At 37.9% G+C, this 15,473-nt stretch overlaps 1 protein-coding gene across 3 annotated transcripts in view; it reads right to left on the minus strand.

Moving 5' to 3' along the window:
* The window catches only part of TRPS1 (transcriptional repressor GATA binding 1), a 229,276-nt gene that overhangs the window by 147,307 nt on the left and 66,496 nt on the right, over nt 1–15,473 (minus strand). For all 3 annotated transcript variants that reach the window (XM_036436819.2, XM_036436815.2, XM_036436818.2), the window contains one exon: nt 9,502–10,105. In XM_036436819.2, coding sequence (XP_036292712.1) covers nt 9,502–10,105 — 604 coding nt within the window. The remainder of the gene's footprint in view (nt 1–9,501; nt 10,106–15,473) is intronic.

The raw sequence follows: 15,473 nt of genomic DNA on the forward strand, positions 1-15,473 counted from the left end.
GAATAGCTTTCTCAAATGTATTATTTGGAAATTTCTAGATTCCCACCTAAAAATGGCTGACTTAAAAAACGTTCATTTATAAATGGTATCATAAAAAGTTTTCATAAATGTTATCAACTGGCTCAGAATGGCCCGAGACCGTATTGCTAGCTAATAACAAGCACGAATTCCATGTAAATTGAGCTGTATCCCTTCCAGTTCTATTAATAATAAAGAATATTCTGATGTTCTGAAAATCATTTCAAAGAAAAATGCTTTTTAATGGGATCAATATGAGTATCTCAGCAACAAATAAAAGTAAAGGTCCTTGCATTTTATATATATTTTTTAAAAAGTTATTTTCTCTTATACTTCCACAAAGTCCACACCATTACCCACCAGACCCAACACACATCTAAGGAAGGTAGGAACTTTAAAAAAGGTTTGAGAATTTGTGAAGGTTAGCAAGAACATTGCCCATGGAGGCAAAACAAAAACAAGCAAAAAGAGAAATATCTCCCTAAAAAAAAAGGCAAGAACAGCTGAGCTGATTGCTTTCACATAAGACACATTACTCAAATCTGCCTAGGAAAATGGGTCCTGCCTGAAAATAAACTTCTCTGTAAAATAAAGGATGCTGTGCATACAATATAAGGTAAGCATCACCAAACGCCTGGCTATTGGGCATTTGTTACATTCCATATACATGATTCAAAAAACAGCTCTTAATAATTATCTGCTTTTTCTTTCACTACCTGCATTCCTCATTAAATAAGTCAATTTATAGTTTTCCAATTAACCCTTAAATATCCTAAGATTTCATTCTTTCAGCATTTTATAAGCTAATTTATGTCTTAAAATGACCCTTTTTTATGACAGTGACGTGGACACGGAACACCATTTGTTATATCAGTCATAAGTGTTCTCATTTAAATAACTGGAATAATAAATTATCCTAGGAAAATGATACAAATTAAAATAACACAATGAGATTCACCCAGGTTTTCTTTATGACTAGAAACTGCAAGTTGCCTGAGTGCTCATCAATAGTGCATTTATTGGCCATATCATGATATAACTATTTCATGACATAATGTGCAGGCACTAAAACAAATACTGAGGGTTATACTGGCTGATGGGGAAATACATCCACAATATATTGTAAATAAAAAAAGATTATAAAAGAGTGAGGCACATGATGCTATACATAGATAAAATATATATTTGCATACATATATAGAATAAGTTACACACACACACAGGCGTCTTCAAACTACGGCCCGCGGGCCACATGCGGCCCACAGAGGAGTCTGATCCGGCCCGCCAGGTTTTTTGGGCAGTGAGCGCAGCCGAGGTGTTACAGTAGGAATTAGTAGTTCATATAGTCCGGCCCTCCAGCTCTCTGAGGGACCGTGATCTGGCCCCCACTTTAAAAAGTTTGAGGACCCCTGCAACATGATTAGGATAGTATCTGTGAGTTAGAATTTATGAGTGGTCTTCGTTTTCTTTTTAGTGTTCTGTATCATCTACTTCTTTTTCAATAAGTATGTGTGACTTGCATAATTTTCAAAAAGCTATTTTTTTCTGTTTTGTACATAAAACACAAAATAGTATGTGTTTAGATACAACAAATTTTTCTGACATTGCAGAAAGCTATCTAAACGAATTTTAACAAATGAGAGAGTCATAGGAGGCTGGGCGATGTTAATGGTTAAGAGCATAAACTCCACAGCCAAATAGCCAGCGTCAGAAGTGCATCCTTGCCATCAGAAGCACTGTGACCTTGGGTAAATTACCTCATCTCTCTGCCTCAGTTTCCTCATCAAAATAAAAGAGATAATAATAGCTTCAACCTCAAAGGGCTTTGGTGAGGATGAAAGGAGTTAAGCCAATAATGAGTTAATGAAGAGGCAGTAAACTTTTAATCCTAGAAACTGAAATGCTATGTTACTTGGCAACCAATTATAAATAAATATCCATCTATTTTAACCAAATACTTCATTTTTTGAATGCTTTCAAAGGTAGTTTAACCGAGAATTAAATGGGACAGCTACAAGGTATTATTGTGCTGTTCAGTACATTAGCAGGTAAACTCAGAAAGTTAATTTCCTGAGAACAGATTACGTTAGGGGACATGAGTCTACCGAGACATGTTTTTTTCTCTCTATTATTTAGTATGTCTTTAATACCAAATTGCAAACAAAATGTAACAGTACAGGCAAATGCAATTCAATAAATCACAGTCATGGATCTCATCATTTTCTTCAAACTATTATCAAAAATATATTTTAAAAATGTTTGTATTTATATCCAATTTCTCATAAAAGTTTGATTGACAATCACTACTTACCTTTTTAAAAAATTAATAAAATTGTAAGTGTATTTTGCCTTTTACAGATATATCTATATATTCTTAGCTTCTCCTGGTTAATGATATTAGAGACAGGTAAATTTCCAAGATATGAAATATCTCATCCCTTTCATAATTAATATGCCCCAATTAAATCTCCTAAATTGAGAAACCATCTTTTATAAGAGGTAAGTTAACATGTAGAATTATGTGTGGGAGCTATTTGATCAATCTGACAGGAGCAATGATAACAAATACTCAATTTATCACATCACAAATGTTCTGTACTTACAAAAAAGGAAAGATTCCTTTGTTTTACTCTTAATCACTGATAATGATAACAAAAGAACTATGCCAGAAGATAAGTATTTTTTTCCAAAATAAAGTCATATTCCAGGTTCTAATATGTAAATTAGAGCTAATTCTAAACACATCAAATGAGAATGTTGCTTTGTTGAAAGGAAGCAAGTTCTTGACACTTCACTGAAACTTTTCGCATCTCCTCTAACTAATAACCCAACTAGATACAGCAATGCCCTGTTTGCCAAGCTTCCTTGAGTTAAAAAGGCAGACCATCCTAGTCATCAGTGTCCTTTAAAGTTCTCCAACAGAGTCAAACAAAGGGAAGTGAGAATAAAAGAATCTGACAATGGGAACCGTATTTACTTTTTTGGTGGCAGCAAATAACAAAATACACACACACACACACACACACACACACACAACCAAGATTAAAAAATTTCCTGGTATTTTTGGTGATCAACAGTTCTATGAAATCCATCCATCAGACTGGACTTTGCCAGAAAATACTAGATTTCCATCAAGGCTGTGTAGCTCATGGCTGACACACTTTTGAATCAATCTGTATCTATTGCTTCTGAAACTTGGACCACCTTCTATGTAATTCTTTTACTTCCAACATCTAAAAACACTCAACAATGGGTTCCTTTTGGGGCCCTGAGATCTCCTGACTCATGCAGTCTGTGAAAAAAGGAAGTCAAGCAGAAGATAGTCATACAGGAAATAATTAACAGATACCGTGCTGAAGGATACCATTTCACAGTGACTACAAGCTCACAGCCCAATTCACGGCAAGATACATCTGTTTCCCCTGCCTTGGAAACCTGGGCCAGCAGAACCATGCCAGACTTCACAAAAAGCCTGGTTACAAAAAGGAAGGGGGAAAAAAAGTGCTTTTAAAAAATATTGGACCAATGGAGCTGACTTATGAAAAAAGAAATTAGGATAATGGGAAATCCTATTGGCCAAATCAATAAAACCAAACATTTATTTGTCAAATTGGTTTGCACAGATCTACTACCAAAAGTGGCCTGCCAATAAAAAAAAAAAGAATAACTAATAAAGAGAAAAACAAAAACCTAGATTTTATTCGGTAAAAACAATTAAAATGATCACGTTCATTATTACACATAACTCATTAACGAATGGACTGTATTTTTAAAGTAAATCTTAAAATCTTTAAAGTAAATATATTTGAAATATATTTGAAATTCAATCATACCCTTTTTTAACATGACAACAGAAACACATCTATAGGGGACAGAATCACAGAGATGTATAAAGATTATTAAGCTCTGATTTTATAAATGGCTTTTAACATTTTATTCTTGGGCAATTTCAATGTCAATGGCTACCTAACGAGAAACTTTATCAATATGGCCTAACTGTTTTATAAGCAATGAATAGGGAAATGCATATTTCTATTTGGTATACCTATGTAAAAAAATTCAAATAGGGTCTGGAAAATGGTTATGTACAATACATAAAGAAGATAGTAAGCCAATGATACCTTTATGATAACTGAAAGACTGTTTTCATTTTCACTAAACATGAAGAAAAGAAAAAGGAAAAAAAAATCAGACTTTTCACTTGGGACCATCTTTGGTTAAAAAAAGTTCCTGCGATCTCCCATCAGTGGTTGTAAAGGCATTCAACACTGTCGCTTGTTTGTTTGGCTGCCAATGGACTGTCCCCAAAAGAACATTTTTGCATCTCAATAGGCTGTCCGGTATCAACCATCTTTAAACTATAAATTTAACACTGTGAAGAACAGGGGGAATAGCATCTGCTTTGTACCATGCTGATATCACATTCACCAAATGAACAAATAATCATACTACTTTGCCCTAATCTAGAACCTGCATCTGCCCATCTCCAACGGCCTGACAAATGCTAATTAATGAAGCTGCACAGCATCTGTGAGCCCTGCAGGCACCCGATCCCCTCGGAAAGAGATGGATGCAGATTCCTGGAGGCCCTTCCTTCACAGTCAGAGGCTCAACTGGGAACTCAAATCCCAGAACTTGGAACTCAATGCCCACAGCCCCTGGCGGAACATCTCTGCCAGGAACAAGCAGGGAAAATCTTGCATCTTAAAACAAACAGACTTTGCTAAATACATTCCCATAGGAAACTGAAGTCAGTTCAGATGCTTATTTCCCCCCTCCTTCCATGAAGAAAGTGGGCCGATAACTATGGTGTTTGGCAGAATCAGAGTCTATGAATGATCTCTGACATTTGGTTCGGACAAACGACATGCAGAAGCTTAGCTGAATGTTGATTTGCAATTAGCCACATAAAGCAGCATATTTACCAACCAATATTAATAATTCCTTTTTATTTCACTAACAAGTGAAAAATGCATTTGATACTAACAAGATTTTTGTTTAACATGAGGTTTTGTTCCTATTTATGTGGTTATTAGTTAAAAGATAGTTATCTAATAATATTTTATAAAACCCAATATAAAAGGTCAATTACAAGAATAAAACCTAGAATTTCTAATGCAGGAAATAATAAATAAAATGAATACAGTTGTATATGAATAAGAGTCGATCCACTAAACAAATATATAAATAAGTTAAATAAATAAATACCTTTGTGTAAATATATACAAAATAGAAGAAACTGGTCAGCAAAAGGCATGTAATTACGTTGAATTCTGAGTACGCTACACTGTTCAACTTAAAATGAGAAAGAATATATAACACCAATTAACTTTTGCTTTTAGCACAGGCAATATTAAATAGGTTAACCTCTTCATAGAGACAAATTATAAGTTTAAATGAAAACACTGCACTTTTAAAACATTGCCAAGAGCTTTCATGTTTTATAATATATTTTCTAGAAGTTTTAAGAGTACCAATTAAAGTTTTCATTGAAACATGGACTATTTCTAGCAAAAATCTAAAGGCTTTAATACTTTTTTCTACACACAAAAACTATCACATGATTTTGTAGAGATATTGTCTAATTGATACACAACCTAAAAACTTAATTTCTTTTTTAAAATAATATGTTTTCATTGATTTTTAGAGAGGGAGACAGATAGAGGGATAGAAATATGAGTGAGAGAAACATCACTGATCAGCTGCCTCTTGCAAGCCCCCTACTAGGGATCAAGCCTGCAACCCAGGCATGTGCCCTGACCTGGAATCGAACCATGACCTCCTGGTTCACAAGTTGACACTCAACCACTGAGCCACCGAGGGCTGGGCGATAGTTACATTTTTTAAGCAAGCTGAGGATGATAATACTTTTTTAAAAAATGGTTTTTCTCAATTCCTCCACTTCCTTAATCCCCTGACTTCAAGTTAGTGTTGCATCATTTCAACTGTTTGTTTTCAGTTCCTCTACATTAGCTGCTGAGCAGCAAATCTTCAGCTAGAGACTTAAATATGTTCTGCAGTGAGTGATCGAATTCCTTATCATATGATGTATACTCCTTAGAGGCTGTCATCTACTAAATTCTGAGTGCTGACAGAATTAAATACATGGATCATAAATACATATATTTAAACAGTGTTCGATCATTTTTCTGTGATTTTAATCACATTTTAAAATTTTTCATTTTATTTATCTTTTAATAGTGCCTTTGGGAAGCACCAGTTTTATTGGATATTTGGAGTAGGAAGCATAGCTAATTTAATTTATTGTGAAATATTTACTGCATTAACCAAATTTACAACCTTAATGCACATCTCTTAACTGGTAAACTCCTTAAAAACACCGAAGAGAATTTAAGCAGTGCCCACTCTGACTGAGAATTTGACAAGATTTTTACTCTGGTGGTAGAAATTGGCATTGAAATGTTATCACAGCAAACACAAACTTCTCAGCTCACTTCTCTGCCATCAGTTGGGGAAAACGCAGCAGAATATCACCATCATATTCACTAAAGTAAAAATGATGAATTTCAATTTTGTAATTGTAGAAGACCAGTGAGTAGTGAGAATACCTTATAAAAATTTATAAGTACACAATTGAACTACGCAAAAATAATCTGCACATTTTGAGTGAAAATACAGTGATCTAGGTAAATATAGACTTATAAAATACAATATTCATCTTTGAGTTTAAATGGTAGAAATCAACATGATATTACTTCACTGATTGGCATGGTATTTAGAAAGCAATTTAAGAAATGGAAAATAGGTTTTAAAAGTGATTTTCTATCTAAATAGTACATAAAATATAGCATTATTAGAACAAATATATTTGTAATACATTTGTAAATGTAGTTTTTAATACTAAAAGTAAAAACTTGAATGTGGAAAATTTATCTAGCAGAAAATATTAATGTAAAATATTCCAACACTGGTAAATATTGGAAACATTTTTAAAGAGTAGGCTGAATGGAGTTTGGGTCATGCTATAAAGCAGGTAATTTTGTTGTTTTTTAGAATATTGGTCATTCTAATACATGTTTTTAACTGGTTTTTGTTATGAAATTCTGCTGTACTCAAAGTGAGGAAGGAAATATAAGAATCACAGACAAGATTTCAAATTTCAAAATAGTCTGTTGTGTGTTGTTTTACTTCTAGTTTTTTGTCCAATATGTATCTATATTTTTATTTAGTGAATGTCTTTATAGTTTTTCTTTGTAAACAGTATGGAACTGATCTCGTTATAAAAATTTTTTAATTGCATATGTGACCTGTGTTGATTATTGCACTTTGAGTGGCAAGAGAACCTTCACATAAGCTTTTTCTGTGAATTACTTTATGAAAATTGGGTTCGCCCAGCTGGTGTTGCTCATTGATGTTTCTCCCTCTCTCTCCCCCTCTCCTTTCCTTTCTAAAATCAATAAAAGCATATTTTTTAAAAAAAGAATAACACTATCATGCTCAGGTTTTATATTTCCCTGCTTAATTAAGTATTCCTCATTACAGACTCTTAATGTATACAAATGGTAGCAGGAAAGAGAATATTCCAGACAGTCTAAAGTAGGGGTGTCAAACTCAATCAGAGAAGGGGCCAAAATCTAAAATCCAGCCTAAATCGCGGGCCGAATGGTTTACTGAACAGTCATAAACTGTCATTGTGATGGAAACGCAGCGGAGTGCAGTGATGACAGCGCAGTGCGGGCCACATTGCAAGGCCTGGCGGGATGGATTTGGCCCGCGGGCCTTGTGTTTGACACATGTGGTCTAAAGAGTCAAAATGCTTGGTATCCAGTGAAGCTGTCACAAGTGAGAACAAAGTTTAAGTGGAAGAAACAAGGAGGGAGGGCACTGGCGATAGAGGGAACACCCATTTACACCACACTCTCCAGGCGCAGTATGAAATTTAAAAACCTAAGACATATCATTCCTGCCTTAGCACCAGAAACTGTAAGAGCACTTGAGACCAGAAAACTCCCGACATGCTGGAAAATAACCAGCCTTCGCACTACTATAAAAGCAGCTCCCTATATATTTATCTAAAAGAAGCTCCCTGAATGGAACACCTTCTAGAAGGACATAGGAACCATTTTCCTCCCTTTCAAAGTTCCCTGTAATGAACTGGCTCTTCCCCTGTCGGAGTCTTTGTTACTCAGTGTACGGAGGGCATCGCCTCTTCTGCATTCAAGCCCGCCTCTTAGCTCGGGGCATGACTGCCAACAGAAGAAGTAACAGCTTTTATAATTAACGGTGCCCTCCAAGGCGTGTTTCCCAACTCCACCGAGAACACCTGAGAAGCACCGGGAGGCTCTGGAGAATGGGCAGGAAATGAGAGCCCAGTAGCCAGGCAGACGCTGGAAAGGGCCGTTTTTCTCCAGAGAATACAGGGAGAAAGAACCAGTGGTGTCTGACCTGCAGGTCAAACCGGGCCCACTCAACTCCATCTCTTCCCTGGTTTTCTTTTTGTGTGATGGTTAGCTGCTTTCTGATCCTCCCTTAGGCACATGAACAAAGTTTCAAAATCACCCAGAAGCTCAACATTTTCTCAGAGCCAAGGTGAAATGATTTAAGCAGGGATACCTTTAGGCAAAAGGCAAGCATCGCGTATTGGGAACTCATGAATTTCCCAAATCTAAAGTATTTTCAGAAGAGAGCAATCGAGGATCTTATCCTATGCGGAGGTTTGGTTTTGCTTTTCCACATGGGACTAGGTCTTTTTTCCTTAAGGAGCCCGGTCATTTAAATGCACCATTCTCAGTTTCTCTTCTTTGAATGTTCTTCAGGCCATTCACACTGAGATCTATCTCATTGTTTCCCTCTTCTTGGCAACTAAACAACGAGCATTGTCACTAGCACATAATTACACAGTGAGTTAAACACACACACACACACACACACACACACACACAACCCTCCCCCACCACCACCACCACCACGTTTTCATATTAACATCACAGATGTTTGCCTTTCCTTCATGAGGCATGGTAATCTACAGGATGTGTGATCCCACTCCCTTTCCCCCCCCCCCTTTCCCTTTAAGATATAGGAATTGTTTAAAAATTGCATTCTTAGTGACTTAAGTCTCTGCTCACTCCTCTATTCACCACATACTGTCGCACCACCTAAGAATGTCAAAGTCAGTAGCAGGTGTGCATCCTTCTGGGATTGTGAGCCTCCCTTCCCAAATGCCGCCTCCTGTTTCACATAATCCCCAGGAATGATGGACCAGCATTCCGTTTGAGCCCAGAGCAGTGACAGACAGGAACTGCCCACCCATGTGCCAAGTATGTGCCCAGGACACGCCCTCATGTGAGCTGCTTTCGGCCACTCCGTCCTGATACCTATGCATCTCCCGACCGACCGACACAGGTCTTTGCCTTCGCTTCGTGAGGCATGGCAATCTGCAGGATGTGTGTTCCCCCTCCCTGCCCGCCCGCCCCCCCTTTCCCTTCAAGATATAGGAATTATTGAAAAATGAAACCTTCCTACCCGTAGCAGGGACTGGGACTCATCCTTGGCCTTGTTCTCTGCAGAAGGAGGGTACTGCTGGCTGATGGCCCCGGACTTCTCTCCGCCTGTGGGCACCGCCTGCAGGAAGGCCTTGGTCTCCACGGCCAGGCCGTAAATCGGGCGGGCCAGGTGGGCAGCTTCCACGTTGGGGCTGTCCCTCAGCGTCTTGGTCTGCTCTTGGGTGCCGGCCACCGGTGTCAGGAGCCCCAGGCTTGTCTGAGTGAAGGAGGGGCTGCCCCGGAGGATGTCCGCCCCCCTCCAGGCCATGGTGCGGAGGTCATCGCTAGGACTCTCGGCCCACACTTTCTCTTTGAGCCCATCCTTGTCGTCCAGCTTCTCCCTCTTCACCACGCTCTCGGGGACCGGCTCTCCCATTTTAGAGTCCGGGTTGAGCAGACTGTAGACCTTGAGGTCGATCTTGGGCTCCTCCTTGATGGCGGGCACGGCCTGCCCATCCTCCTCGCCGTTGGCTGTAGTGCTGTCCTGCTCCTGGCAGTGAACAGTGTTGAAGTGGTCCAGTAGTGCCTGCGTGTCGGCCGCGGTGAAGCTGCACTGGCGGCATTTGTAGCAGCTGTGGGCTCTCCTGGGGAGGAGAAAACAATCATGGGAAACGGAGCACACCAAGGGCTTCTTAAAAGAATTCACCTCAAACACCTGAATGTTATCTCCTGTGATGGATGCATCAGGTGGAACACGACACGATATTCTCAGCATCCAGAAATTGGAAGTAAATCAACTGGCCTTTTCAGTTCTACGTAAAGAATGTTTGCATTCCCTGTGGTCCTAGTAGCCACAGGAGGTATACACACCTATTTACATGCACACACGCCAGTCAGTTCACCTCCCAAGCTGGTTGGTTTACTTTATTATTGATTGGCCTGCTCTGTTTCATTTCACCCTGGCTCAATAACCATTGATTCTATATTATTTAAGCAGATAGTCATGCATTCTTTACAGCTGATTTAGTCAATGGTCTTTTCACTTTATTTAAACTACAATGAGATTTTTTTTTCTTCACTACAAACACACACACACACACACACACATCAGACGCTGAAGGGCTCTGTACAGCTTTTATATGTGAAATAAATTCTTCCTAACTATAATGTTCTTTTCTACCATAAAATTCAAATTGATTTAGTCAATGAAATATGGTTGAGTGATCGACATACTCTAGTAAGTAAGATGTATTAGAAACTCAAGATTTTTCTAAACAAACTGGGTGTCTGAAGGGTGTCAAGAAGCACAATACAAATACATTCATTAAAAGAGTCTGTGTGAATCGGTATTTATGTGTGAGACTTCTTTTACAAGGCATAGAACTAGATCTTATTTGTTAACTTGTATAGCAACTTCTTCTGTTAAAGACAAAAAAGTAACTGTTAAAATAAGACAAATGTTTGGTAAACAAGAAAGAAGATTCTAAAAAGCATACTGGAAAGATACACACGGGTTTGGAATTAGGCATATTTTATGTAACTTGAAGCCTCCTGTGGTTCTCTAAAAACATGTGAAACACCTGCCACTCCACTGATCTAATGTGTTAGGAGTTACCAACTTCGAGTAACGAAATATGACTTAAAGCCACTGCAAAATATGTACTCATATATGTAACGGTAGTTAATCATTACAGTATTACTTTGCCAGGAAATGAGTATGTGTTGGTGAATAAAAGACACATAGTCCTTGGCCTGAAAGTCTGAACAGTTTAGCAGTTTACTGCTTAATTGCCACGCTTTCCTCTCTTTCCATTAATAGTAGTCACACCAAGAACCTTTAGATTCTAAATAACAAAGATAGAAAGGGCATTATCTGTCTTATTAAAGTCTGGGGAGGCCAGGATGTCTTCTGAGTGTGGTCATGAGGGTGGCTGAGAGCCCTTATATCTAGTAATATGTCTAATAATTAGGATAATGTGCCTTCAAGATCTAGTTATCATGCAGTCTAGAAAGATTCTGAGACATCCCATCTCTTTATGAAATAATAAAAAATAAACACATCCAACCCTTACCCATTATTCGATTGGTACTTCCTCCTAAATTAAGGTGATCAGACGTCCCAGGGGACGCAGGACAATTTGTTAAAAATTGGGACTGTCCCACCAAAAGCGGGATGTCTGGTCACCTTATCCTAAATATGCTAGGTCTGGGGCCCCTGCCCAGACAATGGATTCATCTCAGACTAGCACACTGAGCCATGGTGTCTGGGCCTTCTAGGTTTTCCAGTTTCAAGTTCCTGTCCCAATGAACAGCTCCCCGACTCCTGGCAGATCTCAACAAGAGCTGCTCTGATCTGCCCCACAGAGGAGCACTTGATCCAACCGGCCCAGAAAACCTTCCATGAGACAGAAGCTGGAGAACTGTCCCATGCAGAGAACTTGGGGGTTGGGTATAAAGCAACAAAAGAAACACAAACTACAGAGATAAGCCTTCGGTAATAACCAGGTTTTACACTGAAAAGGAAAACACGGTTTTAACAGGAAGGATATGAAAATAAGATGGTAATAACAAACTCAACACACACACCTTTTCTTTTGAAGAGTTCAAAGCATTCACCTTCAACTGATGAATAAAGCCCATTTTACAGATAGTAAAATGGAGAAGCTGTGACTTATCCATTGAGTCTACATCAAGTCAAGAATAAAGGGCTTCTACCTCCCAGAACAATGTTCTATTTTTCTACCCTCTGCTGCCTCCATGTTTAAGTTTAGGCAAAAATAAAATGACTGATAATACGGAAAACCAAGACATGAAACATGAAGCATGAAAAATGAAAACATGAGGGGATGGTAAAGGCTTTCAAACTGATACAAAAGAAAATGACTACAGCAACGATGTGCAAATCACGCTATGTTGTGCAACACTGCACCTTAAGGAGCTTCTTGGGACTCATATTCCAAGGCTCCCATGTTGCTTTACCAAATCAGAATCTCCTGGGTATAATCAGGGAATCTGAACTTTTGACAAGCTCCTAAGGTGACACTAATGCAGGGATGAGAATCAACCGAAACAGAAGGATCATGGTTCCAACAACTCAACACTCAGAAGACATCCCCCCAACCTCCATGACTTTAATAAGGGCAGGTAATGCCCTTACTATCTTTCTAATTCAGAACCTTAAGAATCTGAGTAAACCTTGACAATTAAGAAATAAACTGTTAAAATGCTCAATATTAAGTTCTTTGAAGTCCACTAGATGAAGCAGAAAAGGCAATTTCCAACTTAGTACTCTAAAGACCTGAGTACTTCTTTCTCCCTATAAGACCAGCCTTAGCTAAATGACAGAAACTATACGTAAAAGACAACATTACTTTAAATGCTTGGAGCCATACAAACTTTTCAATAACCTATGCTAACATCTACAGTAATATTCTCAAATTCTAACATACACAGGTAACACCTGGTAATCTTACTAAAATTCAGATTCTGATTCTGGAAGTCTGGGCTGGGACCCAACATTCTGTATTTCTTATAAGCTCCCAGACGATGCTAATGCTGTGGCTCCCCAGACTACTCCTTAAGTAGCAAGGAACACAAAGCCATGGTCAGAAATAACTTCAATATGGCTGTTAGTTAGTTTGGAATGAACTCTTCTGTTTCTATATGAATTCTTTATGATGGGCAACATCCTTTTCTCTGAAAACATATACAATATTACCCACCTCGAAGAGTCAACACTAACAGCTTTATAAGTTAAAATTACAAACATGATGTTGTCAAGCATAATCCCCCAAACAGTAATTTATCTATTTATTTCATTGTGTTGGGGGGTCTTTCAATATTCTTTAGTGCCAGGCTATATATATATATATATATATATATATATATATATATATATAGCCTGGCACTAAAGAATATATATATATATATATATATATATATATATATCTCCCACAACAATCACACTAAGTACATATTTTTGTCCCTAATTCACAGAACAAGAACTTGAAGCACAGACAATACAATCCACATATGGCAGGCATGACACAGTATCTTAACTCTTGTCCATGATTACTCTTTCATGTATGCTGTTTGGTACTGGATGCAATATATCTAGCTTGTTCAAGAATGAATTAAGATTTGGGCATATTCTAGGATGAGTGTCATCCCCTCAGTAATAACTGAGAAGACCTTCAACATAATGCCATGTCCCCAAAGAATAAAAAATAGATGATTTTGACCTAGTCTTAGAAATATCACTCAAGAATAAAAGTTTAGTCATTGTGAGATTTTATTAGTTTGGACTCTCCTGGAACCTATTAAACGCATTTCATTTTATTAGCATTCATATGAAAAACCTCAGAAAGGTGCAGGGAATTTTCCCTCCATTTCTTAAGACCCACATTAACCACTTTCTCATCCACAGACTTTCCAAATGACTCAGCCCAAGAGTAAACTTAGCAATCCTCGGTGTTGCTCTCAAACTGTCTTCCTCTGAGGATTTTTTCCATGTTGCCTTTTATTAAAGTCCTGTGTATACCTTACTTTGCAGTTGTATTATCATTGCCTTAACATCAAGATCAAAGCTCACACCCAACCCCACTCTGAACATCTAGTCAGTCAGTAAATAACTGCTTCGTAGCCAAAGGAGTAGACCCTGTGGGGGAGGAGAAACTTTTCTCCACCCTCCGGGTTCTTTTGACTGGTCTAATGATAGAATAGTCACAGGAAAGATTAGGAAGAGAAAACAACCAGATTTAACACATACACATGTATGGGGAACCCTGCATACAAGAGAGAATCAGAAACTCCACATGAGGCCAAAGGGAACATGGATGATTAAGACATCCTGAGCTGGAGTGAATGAGGTGAGTGCCTTGGGCCTTCAAAAGGTCAATGCAAAATGATAAGGAGAACAGATGTTTAGTAACACATCTGATCAAAGATGTTCTGTCTAATAATCTCCCATTATGTTCAAGTTCTTGCAGGTAGTCAAGGGAGGGACAGAAGTTTCTCCTGAGCAGGCAGCTAACTTCACCCTTAGCTTAAAACAACCCACATACCAAAGAAGCATATTTTGGGGTGACTTGCTCTGAACCCCACAAACCACCATAGCTTTGAGGGAGTTCAGGATTAATGATTAATGTTGGGTTGAATATGTAAAGCCATAAAGGGGCAGAGAAAACTAAGTGGTACATATTTTGTAGATGGTATATTTTGAGTGGTCCTCTGCATAAACTCTTCATTATTTACAAACTCCTTGAACTTCTGGATCCATTAAGCCAAACTAATTTAAAAGACACTACAAATAAATGCTTTGCATTAACTTAAATTGCATACTCTCTTGTCAACTCAAGAGCAAACACTTTCCTCTATCCAAGAAAAAAAAGAAGTCATTTTATAGATCTGCCTAGCATAGAGCTGCCAGATAAAATACAGGATACCCAGTTGAATGTGAATTTCAGATAATAAATAAAAAATATTTTAGTGCAAGTATGTCTCATTCTTGGAATATACAATACTTATATAAAACCTCACTATGTCCTTGCAATACTTTAGACAATGAGGACACGAATCAAAGAAACTTTGATAAAAGAGCCAAATCATCCTTTGAATCCAGAAAAACTACATCAAGCTGCCTTAAAAAAGGCCAAATTGTACTTAATTCAAGTGACAAAATTTCTGTGAGAAGAGATGTTTTATTCCTTATCCTACTGGACAGAATTTTCATGTGCTATAAAAAGCATTTATTTGAGACCCATTCACATTTCAATGCACAGTGGGCTTTTATCCTGGTAGTAGCATTTCATTCATTAGAAGAGATTAAAAGTATTTTTATAATTCATAAAGAGCTGAGGGTTTTTAGGTTAAAAAGAAAATAAGTCAGCTTAAATATGCTACTCTTTTGTTCTATTTCTTTATTTCTATTTTCCTAGTAAACCAGCTCCTAGTACACGTGAGGTCAGCTCTGAGCAATGCCTTCTTCTTTCCATTAAATGTTGACTTCCAGAG

Source organism: Pipistrellus kuhlii, unplaced genomic scaffold (assembly GCF_014108245.1).
Source record: "Pipistrellus kuhlii isolate mPipKuh1 unplaced genomic scaffold, mPipKuh1.p scaffold_m20_p_14, whole genome shotgun sequence".
Classification (NCBI taxonomy): Eukaryota; Metazoa; Chordata; class Mammalia; order Chiroptera; family Vespertilionidae; genus Pipistrellus; species Pipistrellus kuhlii.